This window comes from Gorilla gorilla, chromosome 19 (genome assembly GCF_029281585.2).
Source record: "Gorilla gorilla gorilla isolate KB3781 chromosome 19, NHGRI_mGorGor1-v2.1_pri, whole genome shotgun sequence".
Taxonomy (NCBI): domain Eukaryota; kingdom Metazoa; phylum Chordata; class Mammalia; order Primates; family Hominidae; genus Gorilla; species Gorilla gorilla.
In genome coordinates, this window is record NC_073243.2 from 21,219,917 (window position 1) to 21,235,972 (window position 16,056).

Consider the following 16,056-nt stretch of genomic DNA (forward strand, 5'->3'; position numbering starts at 1 on the left):
GAGTTTATCCAGTAGCCACAGGGAGCTATTGAACAGGGTTTTAAGCAGGGACACGCCATGATCAGATTTGCATGTTAGGAGGATCACCCTGGCAGTCTTGTGGAAGACGGATTGGAGGGTCCAAAGCTGGAGGCAGAGGGATCAGTCAGGATTTCTTGGGATTTTCTCTGTGGTTTTACAAATCTGATGAGGTTGTCTGGGGTGGGCCTGGCAGACATATCAGCCTAGAAAATGAAGCTCTGGAGAACCATCTGCAATTTCCCAACCCAGAGTTTAATTCCACCTTCATTTGCTGATTACTGAGTCTGCTACCTCCGCCCCAGCCTAAAGGACCAGCCGACCCAGATTTCCAGATCTCTGCTCTCCCCGAGGGCCTCGGAACCTGGCGGCCCTCACCATTTACTCAGAGAGGGTCATGCCTATCTGGGGTCTTTGTCTGAAGCCTCCAAGCTTTCTGGGGGCCTGGAATGCCAGCCCAAACATTGTCCTTCCTCTCACACCCGCTGTCTGTCCCTGGTGCACAGAGCAGCCATTGAGTGGCTGCACAGGCCTGGCGGGGGGCCCGGACAAAGTTAGTTACGGGCAGTGGCTTAGTCACGCTTCTAGGGGCCTTTTTTTCTGGGATAAGCCTGTCCTTGTGCTAAGGGCTTCGCTCACACAGCAGCCCAGGTCGTGGCAGCTGCAAAACCCTCTCCCAACCCCAACAGCACACTTCAGAGGTGCCGCCAATGGGAACCGAAACCCAGAGTGACGGCTGAGTCCTGGGGAGTGGAGAGACCCATGGAAGGCAGATCAGAGAGCCTTCTGCCTTCTCTGCTCTGGGTGCTCAGCCTCTGTTGCAGGTGCACGGCTCAGGCGCTACCCTGGTCCTTTGATTCTGGCCTCTGGAGTCCAGGAGGCCTGGGAAGGCTACACAAGCCCCTCCCTTCCCTGGGCCCCATCCTGTGTGAAAGCCAATGACCAGCCTGTGCAGAAGCTCCTTCCAACCCAGGCTCACAGTTCCAGTGCACCCCTGGGAGTCAGCTGATTGCATGCATATATCAAGCATCTGCAACATAGTCCTGCCTGGGCTAGGTACATTTATATGTGGTAGTGTCTCATTGTAAACTGGGCCATGCAGTCATTGAGAGTCCAGGCTCCAAACACAGACTCTTCAAAACCTTGGCTCCCCTGTTTACCAGCTGTGTGGCTTGGGAAAAACTAGCTAATATGCCTTCTTTTGCCAGTTTCCTCATCTGTGTAACAGGGATATGATATCTCTACGTTGTTGGATTGGTTTCAGGGTTAAGTGAGATAATATGTAAAGTGTTTAGCTGAGTGCTTGACACACAGGAAGGGCTGAGGAAGAGCCCCTGCTGCTGTTCCTCGTCCCCCTTATTGATATTGCTGTCATCACTGACTCCTTATTATTCCTCAAGGCGAGAGCTGTTGTCCCCATTTTACAGATGGGGAAGCTGAGGCCCAGCAAGGTTAAGCAACCTACCCAGTGTCACACAGCTGGCCAGTAACAGAGCTGGGATTTAAACCTGGCTTTGTCCAGTGCTCCTGCAACACAGCTGGTCCTTGGATAAAGCAAGCACAGGGTGAGGGGTGTCCCAGCCTGGGAGTGCCAGGTAGTGGACCCGCCTATTACATCTTGGTGCTCTTTCTCCACCTTCCAGATTTCTGCGCCAGGAGATGAGGGTCGGTAGAGCCCTGGAATGGAGATGTCCTTGACACCTGGGCAGAGGCTGCAGCTGCAGGACCCTGTGGCCACTGGAGATAAGTAATGGTGCCATTTGAACACCTACTGGAAACGGGGCAGGAACAGTGAGTGACCCCAGGCGAGCACAGGCAGGCGCCAGGAGCCAGGATGCAAGGATGACGCCTCCGGAGGCCCTGGCCTCCCTCCCACCTAGGTGCTAGGAGCCATCCCGGGGCTCCAGCCAGGAGCCCTGCTGCCCAGGGGCATGGCCAAACCTTTCTTCCGACTCCAGAAGTTTCTCCGCCGAACACAGTTCCTGCTGTTCTTCCTCACGGCTGCCTACCTGATGACTGGCAGCCTGCTGCTGCTGCAGCGGGCCCGTGTGGCCCTCCCACAGGGTCCCCGGGCGCCCGGCCCCCTGCAGACCTTGCCAGTGGCCGCCGTGGCGCTGGGCGTGGGCTTGCTGGACAGCAGAGCCCTGCACGACCCTCGAGTCAGCCCAGAGCTGCTGCTGGGTGTGGACATGCTGCAGAGCCCCCTGACCCGGCCCCGGCCCGGCCCCCGCTGGCTCCGGAGCCGCAACTCGGAGCTGCGTCAGTTGCGTCGCCGCTGGTTCCACCACTTCATGAGTGACTCCCAGGGACCGCCCGCCCTGGGCCCTGAGGCTGCCAGGCCCGCCATCCACAGCCGAGGTAGGCGCTCAGCTGTATTTGGGGGAGCTGTTCCCAGGACCCCCGTTCAGGGTCACAGGTTTGGTGTCCCCTTTCTCTCTGCAGGCCCGTGGCCTTCACCGCTAGATGGTTCTTTCCTTCTGCTCTGCAGGACAGGAAGGGGCCTGCGATGCGAAGTCCTTCAGGGTTTTGCTCACTCACCAGCTGGAGTTCCACATGGCTCAACACTGAGATGTTGTGAGCAGGTCACTTAGCGCTCCGGCTTTGGATTCAGACAGACGTTGGCTGGAATCCTGGCCAACAATTTTTTTTTTAATCTCAGATAATCTAGTAGGACAAGTTTCATTGAATATATGAAAATAGGTTGGGCGCAGTGGCTCATGCCTGTAATCCCAGCACTTTGGGAGACCGAGGCGGGCAGATCACTTGAGGTCAGGAGTTCAAGACCAGCCTGGCCAACATGGTGAAAGCCCATCTCTGCTAAAAATACAAAAATTAGCCGGGTGTGGTGGCGCATACCTGTAATCCCAGCTGCTCGAGAGGCTGAGGTACCAGAATCGCTGGAATCTGGGAAGCCGAGGTTGCCGTGAGCAGAGATCGGGCCACTGCACTCCAGCCTGGGAAGGAGACTCTGTCTCAAAAAAAAGAAAAAAAAAAAAATTAGACATGTCACTTAATGTCACCAGGTCTGCCTGAAATGGAGCTAAAGATGCCATTCCTGGGCTATTGTGACAAGCAAATGTGATAACACAGAGGAATGGGTCACAAAGTGGGGTCCCTGACCAGCAGCATCAGCTCTGCCTGGGATCTTGTCACAAGTGCAGATTCTCAGATTCTCCCGGAGTTGCCTAGTCAGGAACTCTGGGGTAGGGGCCAGCAGGCTTTGTATTTAACGCTGTCTCCAGGTGAGTCTGATGCATGCTTAAGCTGAGAACTCCCAGGACAGAGGCCCCGGTATATTATTTGGCACTCTAACTGGCAGCTATTATGACTTAATAAAAGCAGCTAATGCATATGGGATTTCCTATGCACCTGTAAGTCTGCTGTTTACAGGTATTATTATTATATCGCAGTTTTACAGGTAAAGAAACCAAGGCATGGAGAAGTTAAGTCAATTGCCAAGGTTATTCTCTTAGTGTGGGTTCCCTAGAAGCAAACCCTGAAACCAGGATTCACATGCATCCAGTATATTTGGGATGTGATCCCAGGGAACACTAGTGGGGGCGCGGGAAGTGGGACAGGGAAGGGAAGGCAGCCAGCGAAGGGTGTGTTATCAAGCAGGTTACAAATGGGCAACCGGACTTCATCCGGCTGGAGGCTCGGTACCAGAGCAGAATACACATCTCAAAGGACCCGCTGGAAGTGGCAGGCCTGGGAGACATGGAAGGGACGCGGCAGGGTCTACCATCGTCACACTGCTGGATGCCAGCGTGGGGACAGTCTGGCTCCGGGTTGGAGCTGTTTATGCTGAATTATGCAGACTCTCTCTGCAGGGTGCAGCAAATGTGCCTGGTGCTTGGGGAGCTCCCAGTAAGCGTGGAAGTTGTAGTTGGAGGGTGACTGAGCTCAGTCAGCTTCTCAGCATCCCTGTCACCACCTCACTGGGCCCTGCACCCGAAGTCAGAAGAGGAACTGCTCTCTGGACTGTAATAAGTGTGGTCAGAGCACAGTGTACCACCTGGCAGAATATAAAAGGAGATGAGGCAGGAGGAGCACTGGGGCCTGGGTTAGGGAGGGCCACGAGTGCCAGGCCTAGGAGTTTGGCTTTATTTTGATCATGACGAGAAGGTTCTGTGGAAGAGAACGGAGCCCAAGCTGTCCTTGCTTTAGGAGACTGACTGGTAGCTCAGTCAAATAAAGACTGGAGGGCTGTGGGTTCATGTCGCTGTGGAAGGAAGTTCCTTCAGAAATCATTCAGGCCATCGCACTTGCTGTAGGATTTCTCAGCAAGGCTCGTGTGTCAGAAGGGAGGGAGAAATGAGGAGCTGATGCTTCAGCTCATTTGACACAGGCATGATTTCTGCAAACTCTCTGCAACACACCAAGAGACTGGATCTCTGTGCAGGTTTTATCAGTGAAACTTATTTGGACTAAAGTATACTTGACCGGCAGGAGTCAACGTTACTTGAGAGGAAGCCATGTAAAATGCACACGTTTTAAAAATAGACCTGTGTATTGCCACTTATTGGGCATGTGGCCTTGGGCATAGTGGGCTCAGTTCCTCTCTTCATTGCCTTCATTCCACGCCTACTGATGAGCCACCAAATGACTCTTCACGTGCGCACCTCACTGTGCCCTGGAGGAGCTCAGTCTGGTGATAGAGTCAGACATGCACCCAAATTATTTCCACAAAGCACGGCCGAGGTCTGCTAGAGGCACGTGCGAAGTGGGCTGTGGACTCAGTGTGAAGTGACCTTTATAACTGACCAGCAGCCTCCCAAAGTGCTAGGATTACAGGCGTGAGCCACCACGCCCAGCCGAGGCAGGCGGATCACCTGAGACTAGGAGTTTGAGACCAGCCTGGCCAACATGGTGAAACCCTGTCTCTACTAAAAATACAAAAATTAGCCAGGCATGGTGGCGTGTGCCTGTAATTCCAGCTACTTGGGAGGCTGAGGCAGGAGAATCGCTTGAACCCGGGAGGCAGAGGTTGCAGTGAGCCGAGATCACGCCACTGCACTCCAGCCTGGGCGACAGAGCAAGACCCTGTCTGAAAAAATATATATAATAATAATAAAAATAAAAATAGAAGTGACCAGCAGAGGGGAGGGCTCAGCCCTGAGTGCAGAGTGTATATGTCTCAGGGAAGCAGTGAGCCCCCCTTTACTTTAAGTTACCCCTAATAACTTACAGAAATGATGGAAGGGGCTCTAGTAAAAGCTAGAGAGATTGTGGCTAGATATAAGCAGGACTGATATCCAAATTTATATACCACTATGGTCTTATCAGTTGTTAAAATAATTGCAATACTTCCAGGTTGGCTGGTAAATGGTTCCTGCCCTGGGCCGCTGGGGTGCCGTCTACACTCTGGCTGCCTCCCCAGTGGCCCCCAGACCTCCCCCTTATCCAGCAAAGAGAGGGTTAATGTGATTCCAGTGCCAAATGGTGGCAATTCTGAATGGTCAGTGCCCTCCATAGGTTGTCAGGTATTGTGAATGTGTGCCAGGACTGAAGGAAGAATTTGCTCTCCTTTGAACAGCAAAAGAACCAAGTCTGGGGAGGCTGTGCTCTCATGGTCATCAGAGAATGGGGGAAGGCAGGGTGCTGGCCTGCAATCCCTCTGGGCCCCTTCCTGTCGTGGGGCTCCATGGGCCAAGCACAGCCAGTCCGGCCTCACTGGTGGAGAGTAGCCCGCAGCCCAGCCCTCGGGACAGCTGCTGGGGCCTCAAACAAAGCGGGCGTCTCTTTGTGGCCCGGGCAGCCCGCCATCCTCCTGAAAGGGGATCGTGTAAGGCGCGGAAGCTGCAGGAGGCTCCCTCAATCACTGAGCATTTCATTATACCTTGGACAACATCCATAATGGAATAAAATGTCAGTAAGTTTACTAGGGGAAAAATAGTAACTTCTCCATAGCCAGTTTGGTTTTTATTGATAGTAATTTCCAAAGACATTCCAATATCTTCAAAGCCGTCGTTACTAGCCTCACGGTATGTCCATTTTGATGTGCAAATGAACAGATGCAGAGTGACAGACAATAATGCAATGCCTCCATTTCAGCTGAAAGGAATAAATCCGCCTCAGAATGGGTCCCAGTGTATCCCTCGGAAGTTCTTTCTTTCCTGAACATTCTCGCCTCTGTCGGGGAGTTAGAAAAGCTGTTCATTCTGCGTCCAGATACAAGAGCTCGCCTCCTCTTTTATCCCCGTCACACACTGAGACGGGGCCAGCCAGGCCCGGGCTCGCCCTCCACGCCGGTGAGCTCCATCAAATGGCCGGCTGGTCACAGGTGGGCCACTCCCTGTTTCCAGAAGAACCAGAGCCTGCCTGACTGAAACAATTTTTTTCTCTCTTTTATTAACATGTTACTTATTCAGCGAATATTTACTGATCTATCCATCACAAGTCCCAGGTTAGAGTGTAGGATCAGAATAATAATGGCTGTTATTTATTTGGACATCTGTTATGTGCCAAGCATTGTATTGTATAGACATACATCTGTTATCTCATTTAATTTAATCTTCAAACAGCCTTATGATGTAAGTGCCGCTATCACTGTTTTAATGATGAAGAATTTGAGTTTCTGGGAAGAAAAGTAATTTAAATGTTTCATTATTAATAACAATATATTAACAGTGAAAACAATCGCTGCTGAGTAATTACTGCATGCCAAGCCTTGTATTAGACATTTTACATGTGTTACCTTATGGAATTTTCACAACTACCTCATGGAATTGGAACCATATCCCCATTTTATAGATGGGGAAGTTGAGGCTCAGAGAGAGGCAGCTGCACATCCCAGGTTGCACAGCCAGATAGTGGTGGAGCCTATTCCCAAAGGCTGTTTCCATCCACTTCCTCAGAAGCATGTACAGCCTGGGAAGCACGTACAGCCACATGCAGTCTCAGTCTGGGAAGGTCTTGAGCCCAAGCACCTTGAAAACCTTGTGGTTAATTTCCCATCTACAATGATAAACGTTTAATAATCCTGAGCTTATGCTTTGGCTGTTTAATTGAAAGCTGAAATGGAACTTCTTTGCTGAGCAACCCATCAGAAATTTATCAAATATTAGTTTTCTTTTACTAAGTAGGCAGGCAGAGGAGAAGGATCCATTCTTACTGACCCGGGTGAAAGCTCTGTGCAGTGGTCCGTGCTGGTGGCGGTGGACCTGAGACTTACAGAAGTAGAGAGATGCAGGTGGGACTGGATGTCTGGGCAGTGGAGGGCAGTAGCATGTGCCTGTGGGCGTGGCAATGTGTGCTGATGGGCGTCCCCAGATGAAGGTGACCTCAAGAGGCTCAGAGCCTGGCAGGCAGCCAGACCCTTTGGCAAACACTGGAGAAGGTGGCCGTTGTTCCCTCCTCAGCCCTGGGGTTCTGTGGTCCGAGGGTCTCCTGGGTCCCTTGGGTCTTGGTGTGATGGGGAGTCCTGTCTCCTGCCATCTTGCTTGTTCTCCTCTGCTTTGCCTTAACCTAGGGCCCTGGATATTGCACCTTGATGCAGTCAGTAAGACCGTCCTGACTTCATATATATATATATACTTATGTACTTCGTGCATTACTGCTAGTCGCCATGGATAATAAATAGTACTATAATTGTTCATTCATATATATATATTCAGACGGAGTCTTGCTCTGTCACCCAGGCTGGAGTGCAGTGGCATGATCCCAGCTCACTGCAACCTCCACCTCCTAGGTTCAAGTGATTCTCCTGCCTCAGCCTCTGGAGTAGCTGGGATTACAGGTGTGTGCTACCACATCCAGCTAATTTTTGGTATGTATATATTTTTTGTATTTTTAGTAGAGACGGGGTTTCACTATGTTGACCAGGCTGGTCTCGAACTCCTGATCTCAAGTGATCCACCCACCCCGGCTTCCCAAAGTGCTGGCATTATAGGTGTGAGCCACAGCACCTGGCCCCCTTCTTTGTATTTAGGCTCTCTGCTAAGTACAAAGTAAAGTCACTCCCCGATTCAGGCCCAGAAGTGGATGGTTGGCAGACTTCCTCCCCTAGGCCACTCAGCAGTGGCCCCACTCCCCCAGCCGCTGCCCTGGACCAGGCTCTTGGCAGGAACAGAGACAGTCTCCCCTGCCCTCACGGAGCACCCAGGCCTGTGGACCATCAGGACTTTTCTCCTCACTAAAAAGCCACTTGGGAGCCACTGGCAGGCTGCTGGGAGGTCCTGGGCATGTTACTTCCCAGAGACAGCCTAATTTCTCTGGAGGCAGTGGTGCGCTCCCCAGGTGACATGAATGAGCGGAACGCGGCCCTTCCTGGGGAGACGTGCAGCGTCTTTATCACAGGTGCCCGATCCAGATCTCGGCGCAGCTATTGTGGGTGTGCGTTCACGGCTTGGGGACTGTGTGATGGCGTGTTTGCAAATTCCCATGCCGCTCCTTCAAAACACTGGTGCGCGTGACATTTACATGCCTACCCGCGTTTGCATCAGGACTGCCATCTCCCGATGCCATCTCCCAACTTCTCTGTGCATCTCTGGGAGATGTCTCCCTCCCTCGGGGTGGCAGGGCAGGGCTGTGACAGACTCTCACTGGCGCGTGCACGGCTGGCTTCTCACTGCATGAGTGTCCCCAGTATCCCCTTCCAGGGATGTGTGCAGGTGACCAGCCTGGAGAGGCCTCTGCGGTCACTTGGCCCTGTTGTTTCCCACACAGGACACTTGCTCCCATTCTTAACAGACTCTGCGGACACACTCCAGAGATGGGGCCTTACTCCCTCTTGGGATGACAGACTTTATCTTGAGATAGCTTTCCCCGTTTGAAAGATCTTCCTTAAATTTGCTAAAATCAAACTTGCCCTAACTGATTTCTTCTCTCTGGCCCCCAAGGAGGCAACGACCCTGTCTCTCAGGGCATTTGCCAAGGTAGAGAGGCCTCTCTGAGCCCAGGTAGGGCAGGGCTAGAGAGGAGGGGTAGAGTCCATGAGAGGTAATCCAGCCTTCCCAACTTCTGAGTTGGGGTAGTGGAAGAAAGCAGTGGTCAGGCCGACGCCTGGCTCCCGGCAGAGCCGTCAGGGTGGACAGTGGGCCATTAAAAAAGAGAAAATGGGCAGGAAAGAAACAAGAGGGAGGTGTCAGATGCTCACTTGGCTCAGCACTGAGGGGGAGGGAGGTAGCCTTCAGCACTCATCTCCCGGGTTTCTCTGGGAGTGGCCTTGGCCAGGAAGGCAGAGGTTCCCCTGGCTTTTCCTAAGGGTGGGCCCTGATTCCTGGGCCTCTGGTATTAGCCATGCTTCCCTTTCTGCAGGCATCTACATTGGATGCTTCAGTGACGATGGCCACGAGAGGACTCTGAAAGGAGCTGTGTTTTATGACTTGAGAAAGATGACTGTCTCCCACTGCCAGGATGCGTGTGCTGAGCGGTGAGTGCTGGGGCCCTGGACTGTTGATTCTAGAGGCAGGAAGGTCCAGGGACAGTTCCAGAATGAGGAGGCATATCAGCTACCAATTGGCTGTCATAGCATAATTGGAACTCACTGCTCAGATCCCAGTTTTCCAGAAGAAAGAAAGTTTGTTGGCAGATGGCCTGGGTGCCGGGAGCTGGGTGCTGGGTGATGGCCTGGGTGCTGAGAGCTGGGTGACCGCCTGGGTGCTGGGAGTTGGGTGATGACCTAGGTGCTGGGAGCTTGGGTGCTGGTGCTGGGTGCAGGGAGATGCGACTTCCAGTCCAGCCATGGCAGGGACTCAGCGTGTGACTTTGGTGAGTTCTTTTCCTTCTCTGGGCCTCAGTTTACTTATATATTTTACAATAAGATAAAGGGCTTTAACTGAGATTTCTCTGAGAGGATCTTTCCAGCTCTGGTAGGAAAAGTATTTTCACCTTGTGTCTATAACAAGGTTTACTTTTTCTGATACTTCCAGCTCACCCAGTAGTTGCCAGACACTTGTCATGTGCCAGGGGAATGGTCCCTAATGTCAAGGCCCTCACAACTGACTGTGTGTCTGTGTGTGCTGCACACACACACACACACACATCTGAGAGAGGTGGGTTAAACAGAATCAGACTTCCCTCTTCACTTATTTCTCCCACAGATTTTTTTCACCTTTTTTTTTTTTTTTTTTTTGAGACGGAGTCTCGCTCTGTCGCCCAGGCTGGAGTGCAGTGGCGCGATCTCCACTCACTGCAACCTCCACCTCCCGGGTTCAGGCCATTCTCCTGCCTCAGCCTCCCAAGTAGCTGGGACTACAGGTGCCCGCCACCACGCCCGGCTAATTTTCTGTATTTTTAGTAGAGATGGGGTTTCACTGTGTTAGCCAGGATGGTCTCGATCTCCTGACCTCATGATCTGCCCGCCTCAGCCTCCCAAAGTACTGGGATTACAGGCATGAGCCACCACACCTGGCCTCACCTTTGTTATGTCACATAAATTCTTTCCATAGTCAGCCAGGTAGCAATTGGTTATCCCCATTTTACAGATGGAGAAACTGACGCTGGAGAAAGAAAAGACAAGGTCCTTACATAAACATAACGTTCTGGTCTAGATAAGGCGGAAACAGGATGATACATTCTCTTTTTAGTCTCCTAATAGATCAGGAAACTGAGACTCAGAGATGGTAAGTCATGTTCAGGGTCTCACCGCCAGGACGTGGTCAAATGGGGACTTGAAGCTTGTGTTTGGATTTTCAGTCTGGGCTTTTCACATCTAAATCCACTGATTTGAAAGTGTTGACTGCTTTCTGTAGCTGAAGTCCTGTGTGATTCATTGAGGGTTCTGTTTCCAGCCTTTCTTTACCTACGGTATTACTAGGTCAAAGTAAGTAGAGAAATGGCTGTGGAGATGGGGGCTGTGCAGTAGGGCCCATGTGTAACAAGATGTGACATGTGGCAGGCACTTCAGACCAGCTCATGGCCGCTCACCAGGGTAAGCTGTTAAATTTTTAGAGTTGTTGTGAGCCCATTATAAAACCATTGGGAGCTTAAAATCTTCTATAGTGGGAGTGTTTACATCACAGAAATTGGCAAACAGTACAAACCAGAGCTCTCCCTGTCGCATACTGAGAACCAGCTTACAGGCACATCACAGATTTAGATCCATTATAACCTGCAACCACGGCACTCTGCAGGGCAGAGCTCAGGGCTGGCAAGAGGGACCAACGGGGCTGGTTCCATTCGTTTATCACAAAGGAAAGACTGTTGCCTGAACTTAGCCTGGTGGCCCTTGAGTCTGGCTAGAGACTGATTCCTAAGGCCAGCCGTAGGCTGATGGCTGTGGCCCCTGTCTGTTCACCTAGACCCAAACTCAGCTTCAAGTCCAGTCCGTTTCCCGACTCCAGACTCAGTTGCCATTGCATGACCCACATAAATCCTCTCCACAGTCTGCCAGGTAGCAATGAGTTATCCCTCTTATACAGATGGAGAATCTGAGGCTGGAGAAAGAAAAGACAAGGTCCTTACGGCACATGTATACATATGTAACTAACCTGCATGTTGTGCACATGTACCCTAAAACTTAAAGTATAATTAAAACAAAAAACAAAAAAAAACATACTTTCTAATCTACATCAAGCTGAAACAGTCTGCAGTTTAGACCCCAGCCCTAGCTCTGGGCCAAGGTCCGGACTCACCCAGGCCGTCTCCCTGCAGGTCCTATGTCTACGCCGGCTTGGAGGCCGGGGCGGAGTGTTACTGCGGGAACCGGCTGCCAGCGATGAGCGTCGGGCTGGAAGAGTGTAACCAGGAGTGCAAAGGCGAGAAGGGCTCTGTGTGCGGGGCTGTGGACCGGCTCTCCGTGTACCGTGTGGACGAGCTGCAGCCGGGCTCCAGGAAGCGTGAGTGTGCCAGCCTCTCCCTGAGCTTTGTCCGTCCCACCCGCTCTGGCTGCCCATCCCCCACAACCTCTCATTCAAACTACCTGGGGCAGAACCTGTGCCAACCTCTGCCCTCCCTTCCCTATTGCCATCACTGGACAGGCTCCTGGCAGGGCGGGGATGGGGCTAGGGTCCATCAAAGGCTTAACTGCTTGAGTTCATGACTGAAGCATACCTTTGCCTGTCCCCTGCAGGAGAGAGAAACTGATTAGGGGGCCTGGGTATGCCTCAGACATGCTGTGTGGCCTTCGGCAGCTCACTGCCCCTCTCTGAGCTACGGTCTATTTTGTAAATTGCAGAGGGAGACCTAGATTTCTTTCTTTTTTTTAAAAATTTTATATTTAATTTTTTATTTTTGAGACAGAGTCTCACTCTGTCACCCAGGCCAGGCTACAGTGCAGTGGCCCAATCTTGGCTCACTGCAACCTCCACCTCTCCGGTTCAAACAATTCTCCTGCCTCAGCCTCCCGAGGAGCTAGGATTACAGGCACCTGCCACCACACCTGGCTAATGTTTTTTGTATTTTTAGTAGAGATGGGGTTTCACCACATTGGCCAGGCTGGTCTTGAATTACTGACCTCAGGTGATCTGCCTGTCTCGGCCTCCCAAAGTGCTGGGATTACAGGCGTGAGCCACGCACCCAGCCAGGAGACCTAGATTTCTAGCAATGGTGTGAGCCAGATAATCAGAAAATTCCCTAACTATAAAGCACCTAGAAATGCTGCATAAAATTTAGCAAACATTATTGTAAATGCATAGCTGAACTAGCAGAAAAGTAAGGCAATCCCTTGGATCCAAAAATGAAGAAAGAACAAAGACCCACAGTGGAGAGAGTTAGAGATAGGCTGTGTGGCCGTGGGGCTCAGCGGAGGGAAGTTGCCAGGCTGCATGGCCACTCTGTTTGGGTCTTAATGTCCAAGCAGGATAGGGAAGGAGGCCTTGGGCTTCTCAGGGTAAGGAATTGGATTGAAACTTCTGTATACAGTGGGATTCAATTTGACTGAAATGTAAATCAGCGAAAGTTTAGATGAAAAAAAATATATCTCCCACCCATTCAGAGAGTTAGAACAAAGCTTGTCTGTCTTGACCTGAGCTTCAGGTGAAGACAAAAATTTTCCTAAGGATTTGTAACCACAGGCTTGCATTCGTATGCATTTGGGGGTTCAAATTTATATGATCTGCCTGAAAGTTTCAACATAAAAGTTGGCTCTGGGCCACCTGGAGGTTCTGGCAGAGGCAAATGCAGTGTCCCCTTGAGAGCTGTGCCACCAACCCAGGCGCAGGGGTGCCCAGAGGTGAATTCTCACTGAGTGCGGAGCTCGCAGTTCAAAGTGGTAGAACTCAGGAGGAAACAATCAACCAAGCTGTCACGTCAGGCAGCAAGATTGGACTCCAAGGAATTTCAGTGCAAACGGCTATCAAGTAGTGATGGCCCTGAAGGGGCCCAGCTCAAAGGAGGAATGGGAAGCTCAGGTTTGTCCTCACTGCAAGATGATAAGCACAAATCCGCTTCCTCTAATCACAGAAGGCTCCTTTATAAAATAATAGGGCTGTACACTGTTGCACATGCTGGGGGCCATTCTTTTCATGGTTGGGAGAGGCAGACTGGGAAGGAGTCAGAGCCTGGGAGACCACCCCCACCACTGGCAAGGGTAGGACAGTGGTGATGGAGGCAGAGGCACAGCCCAGGGTCCAGGCTCACTGACTCATGGACATGACTGCCTCTGGTCATGCCCTAGTAACAGGGCTCCAGGAGAGCTGACGGATTAGTTCAAGAATGGGGCAGAGCCCAGGTAAAGAGGTATTGGATCAGCCGGGCGCAGTGGCTCACGCCTGTAATCCCAGCACTTTGGGAGGCCAAGGTGGGCGAATCATGAGGTCAGGAGTTCGAGACCAGCCTGACCAACATGGTGAAAACCCGTCTCTACTAAAAATACAAAATTAGCCGGATGTGGTGGCAGGTGCCTGTAATCCTAGCTACTCAGGAGGCTGAGGCAGGAGAATCACTTGATCCCGGGAGGTGGAGGTTGCAGTGAGCCAAAATCATGCCATTGTACTCCAGCCTGGGCGACAGAGTGAGACTCTGTCTCCAAAAAAAATAAAATAAAAAGGTATTGGATCAAAAGCTAAGGCTTCACAGGGGTTCTGGGGAGGGCTGTCCTAGCAGGGAGTGAGTTTTCCAAGCAGCACAGAAGCCGAGCCCTGAGAACCGTGGGTGAACCTAAAGGCCACCCTGGCTGGCAACTGTCTGTGGGGTCACAGTGCCCAGAAGAGCTGCTCCGTGTTTGACCCCAGCTGACCGGGGCTTCTTAGATGCCTCTTGCATTCAGACAGGATGTGTCTGGGAGCTCAGGGGTCCAGATGGGGCAATGGGGACAGGGGTGGAGAAACTGACAACACGTCGTTTAGCTGACAGGTTCACTAGTGACACCATGAACTTGACAGTGTCTCACCGACACCTACTCTGCCAAGCCCTGACCTCATACAGGGGTTTGCCATGGCACATGGGCACAGTCCTATCCCGTCACCTGGACATGCAAACGGGCTTCCTGAGGACCAAACTGCTCCACGCTGGCTTCTTGGAGTTTTTATTTCTTTGGTTTCAAACAACATTCCTGCCCCCAAGTAAGACCAATTCTATATGTGGACTCCCGGCGGCCCTCCCAGCCCCATCTGCCTGCTCAGTAATTGATTCTGAAAGGCAGTTGTTTTGCTTTAGGTTGCCCATGGATTAAGAGACAGATGGTCCAATCATTCAAGCCAGCCCTAGATCCGGAGTTGGCTGGACTTGCTGTCATGGTTAGTGTTGAAGGTGGTGTCCTAGCTGCCTCTTTGGGCAGGCTGTGGAGCCCCCCGTGAGGTACCTTTGCCTTCCTGCCCCCTTCCTGAGGGGATGAGCTGACAGGATCTCTCTCAAGAGGTGACCAGGTGACCACCATTGTGAGCTGCAGCTTCTGCCAGCAAGGAGCATTCACAAGGAGTAAGACCCATGAATTTGCTCCCCAGGTTGGAATCAGAGTGGGTTCTGAGCAAGTCATCAACGTCTTCGCCTTGGAGGCGTCATTCTGCCAAGTGACCCTCAGGCTCCCACCTGGGGAATGAGGGAGACTGGACTGTACCAGGTGACAACCTGTGTCCTGAGAGTCGCATCAGTGAAGTGTGGAGGCAGCCAACACTTCCTTCTTTAGCAGCTCATGGACCACTCATCTGTTGCAGTATATGCAGTGCCTTCCTGCTTTATCTCATTCAGTTCATTCATTCGCTCACCACGTAGTGGGCACCTGCTGTGTGTCAGGATCAGGGCTTGGTGTGGGGAACACAGGGGTCACCCAGGATGTAGCTTCCCCCCAGGAGCTGTGTTCTGGAGGCCTCATGGCCCCCTTTTGTCCCTCCCTGTGGCCCAGGGCTCGCTGAAATCTTGATCCCTCCCCCCATCTCTGGATTGTGCCTACCCTGATGACTCTCCCCATTGACTGTTCTATCCCCGTGGAGCTGGTTGAGGACCAGTGCCCAGTCCATTGAAATGTTTGTTCTTTGGGGCATCAATCATGCCAAAAACAGGAAAGAGTTTTGTGAGCCCAGCACCTGCCACCACCCTCGACCTTGACACCAAAAGCCAGGGCAGACACACGGTGGGGGGGAGACACGGCCCCATCAGGGGATGTGCGTGGGTATACATTGTTCCTCATGACAACCCTAGGAGCTACGCTGTATGTAGGTGAGGAAATTGAGAGTCTGAGCCCGAGACATGGCAGAGTTGCAGAGCTAGTCACTGGCAGTGCAAGGACTTGAACCTAAGCACTTACAACCCTAAGCCCTGGTGTTTTCCCCACACTAGGCTGGTGTCTGTGCCCTAATAGGTCGTGCCCTGACACGTGCACCACAGGTGCTGTGGTCAGTTGAGATGGGCTTCCAGATCCAGGGTTTGGTCCTACTTGGCAGATTCTGGCTGGTAAAAGGGTTTCTGTTTGCACCATGTGATGTGGCAGCTAGAGAGCCAGGGGAGATACTGAGCCCTGGGAGACCCCGTGTAGAGAGGAGCATGGGGTAATAATCAGGATGCCATCTAGAGAAACCCTGATGAGTCTGGAAGAAATATGAGCAGTTGGTGCAAGAACATTCCAGAAAGTTTGTTCAGCTCCAAGGAAGCCAGCTAGGGCACTGGACTTTTCCACCTGGAGGCTCTACAGAGCAGCAGGAGGCTTGGCAGGAGCCTTCT

At 52.0% G+C, this 16,056-nt stretch overlaps 1 protein-coding gene across 7 annotated transcripts in view; it reads left to right on the plus strand.

Moving 5' to 3' along the window:
• WSCD1 (WSC domain containing 1) overlaps positions 1-16,056 on the plus strand; it is a 56,663-nt gene that overhangs the window by 9,555 nt on the left and 31,052 nt on the right. For 3 of the 7 annotated variants that reach the window (XM_063700559.1, XM_055367289.2, XM_055367288.2), the window contains exons 2-5: positions 1,662-2,376; positions 7,709-7,786; positions 9,277-9,391; positions 11,614-11,798. In XM_063700559.1, the coding sequence (XP_063556629.1) occupies positions 1,950-2,376; positions 7,709-7,786; positions 9,277-9,391; positions 11,614-11,798 (805 nt within the window). In that variant the 5' untranslated portion in view covers positions 1,662-1,949. The remainder of the gene's footprint in view (positions 1-1,661; positions 2,377-7,708; positions 7,787-9,276; positions 9,392-11,613; positions 11,799-16,056) is intronic. The other 4 variants (XM_055367290.2, XM_019013627.4, XM_055367292.2 and 1 more) reach the window with 2 other exon arrangements.